The sequence below is a fragment of the Marmota marmota genome, unplaced genomic scaffold (assembly GCF_001458135.2).
Source record: "Marmota marmota marmota unplaced genomic scaffold, marMar, whole genome shotgun sequence".
NCBI lineage: Eukaryota > Metazoa > Chordata > Mammalia > Rodentia > Sciuridae > Marmota > Marmota marmota.
Window position 1 is genome coordinate 37,794,526 of NW_025999932.1, and position 2,731 is coordinate 37,797,256.

The window sequence follows — 2,731 nt, forward strand, 5'->3', positions numbered from 1 at the left end:
AATATTTATTTTTTAATTGTAGTTGGACACAATACCTTTATTTTATTTATTGATCTTTATGTGGTGTGGAGGATCAAACCCAGGGCCTCCTATGTTCTAGGCGTGTGCTCTACCCCTGAGCCACAACCCCAACCCCACTGCTCTGGAGCTTCCGCCAGCTCCTTTATGTGGATGAATGCCTGTCTAGCTTTTTTTTTTTTAAACGCATCTTGTTAAAAATTTTCAACCTTTTCTCCCAAGTTCCCTTCTCTTTTTTTTTGGATCTGAAACCTGGCTTCATCTTAGGAACATGCTTCCCTTGCAAGTTCTCTCTCACATGCAGGAACTTCGTGGAAGGTAACTGTCACTTCCCTTGCCCTTGTTATTTCCAGCTGTCCTAAAAAGTAGATTTGAGTCTGAATTCATCACATTCCACCCTGTGCAGTCCCTACCCATCACTCATCCTCATTGCCCGAGGATCGGGTACCTCATCTTCTCTCTCAAGCACTGCATCTGATAAAATACACACCCACTCACATGTGCCTGATCTTGGGGTTCATTGACCCCCTTTCTATTAGTGATCCTATCTGGCACCCCATCTCTGCCAGCTGCTTTTGTGAGCATACCTTACATCTTACCATTACCAGGACCTGAGAGCCCTCTTCCATATCCACTTCTGACCTCCGTCTGCTCTCTTTTTGCTCACATTCCTTCCTGCCTCTGGTCCTGAAATCCTTCACTCCACAGGATCCTCTTATCCGTTGCTCCTCCTGCCTTTTCCTTGTTCCTCACATGCCTGATAACCTCACTTTCTTACAACCTAAACGCCATGAGTGGCGACAGTCATCCCAAAGACTCATCCTCAGTGGTTTTGCTCTTTGCTCCATTGTCATACCTGTCTACTCCACCAGAGCAGAGCCAGCAGGGCAGCCTGGCCCATGCATATTTCCACTTGGCTGCAGAGTTGTTTCTTTGGAAATGCACAGCCTCTAGCAGCGTGCTTAGCTTTTTCTGCCATCAGAATACTTACCCTACCTCATTCAATTTCCTGCCCTTCAGACTCTGCTGATATATTCTCCTGTCTCCCTAAACCCTACCCCCCCCACACACACACACATTCTAACGCCTGAGTGGAGATCATGCACTATGTTTCTCTGAAAGAAAATTAAAGCAAAGTGAAAAAAAAGCTTCTATACCCTCTCTCCCACTACCACACCCCCACCGTCCTCCCCTCTGGGCAAGTGAATAAGTTGGTGGCACTGGTAGCTGGAGTCAGCTCAGCACCTGAAGCACTCCATTGCCCTCCTCGAGGGTATTACTATCAAATCCCTCTCTCCTAGGTCATCAGATTTTTTCTCTTCTAGGTCACGTCTATGTTTCAGAAAAACTCAAAATTTTGAGTTTCTGTAGCTACTGTCTTCACTTTCTCCCTCCCTCTTGCTTCATCCTAGGCAGAGAAAATGTAATTTCTTCATGTATAGTTGATCTGATTTCCTCCAAGCTCTCAGCTCCTGGGCAGCACGAGAAAATGAATGATGTAGCCTGAGCAAAGCATAATCCAGTTTGATCAGTGATACAGACCCTCTAGATAAGTAGTCAGTTCTCAAATAAGGTCATTCCCTAAGGTGATCCTAGTGTAATGGGAGGGAGGCCCAGTGCGCTTAAAGGTCTTCGGGTGGCTATTCAAAGGGAGGGGCACCTAACTTTGTGCTGGTTCCTGGGGTGCCCAGGCTGGCATTTGCTCAACTCCAGTTCCACATTTTCTTCTTGCCTGGCCACCAACTTTCTGCTAGCCGAGGTCTGTGGCTCATGAACCGGCTTCGACTCAAGGGAACACGTGGCCCTCACAGGCTGCAGATCCCTGAGGCTCTTTCTTGTCTTCTATTCTGCTCCCTGGTTTAACGGGCTACCCCAACCTCTGCTGAAGGCTCTTTACTCCTTTCCCCAGCCATCAGGGAGGCTCCAAAGTGGGCTGATTGGGTCTCAAGCCAGCATCCATGCCAGCAGTACCCTGTCCCTTTCTGACTATACCATATCACACACCCTCCCTTCATACACTCCTTTTCTTGATTTTATTTTCTCTCTGTTACTTACAACCACCCGACACACTATTTAATTTACTTAGCCATTTGTTAATTATCCACCTCTCTCCATCTTTCAACATCATGTGTGCCAGAAATCAGGGCCTTAATCTATTTTGTTTATTGCTCTTTCCCTGGTGCCTGGATCTGTACCTGGCACAAAGCGAGAGTCTAATAAATATTTGCCATCTCTGGAAATGAAAAGCTTCTGCAGAGCCAGGGAGCTTTATTTCTTTACAATTCTCAGTGCTAGAATACTGCTATGGTGTCTGTGGGTGCTCAGCTGGAGTTCCTTGATAACCTAGTTCAAGATAGAGCACTGATATGCAATAACAAGATGAGAGAGCCCACAGATCGGGAGAAACTCTTTACCACATGCACCTCAGATAGAGCACTGATTTCCAGGATATATAAAGAACTCAGAAAACCTAACAGCAAAACAAAATTAAAAAAACCAAACAAACAACAACAACAACAAAAATAATCAATAAGGGGCCAAGGAACTGAGCAGACATTTCACAGAATAAGAAATACAATCGATCAACAAACACACACAAAAAATGTTCATCATCTTTTTGAATTTCTGTAACAATTAGATAAATGCAAATCACTCCAGTCAGAATGGCAAATATCAAGAATACAAGCAATAATAAGTGTTGGCGAGGATGTGG

General features: G+C 45.0%; 1 protein-coding gene across 1 annotated transcript in view; it reads right to left on the reverse strand.

Annotated features, from left to right (window-relative positions):
* Mlnr (motilin receptor) overlaps window positions 1-448 on the reverse strand; it is a 4,791-nt gene extending 4,343 nt beyond the window's left edge. Inside the window, exon 1 of the mRNA XM_048801008.1 lies at window positions 432-448. Coding sequence (XP_048656965.1) covers window positions 432-448 — 17 coding nt within the window. The remainder of the gene's footprint in view (window positions 1-431) is intronic.
* Between the last annotated feature and the right edge of the window lie 2,283 nt (window positions 449-2,731).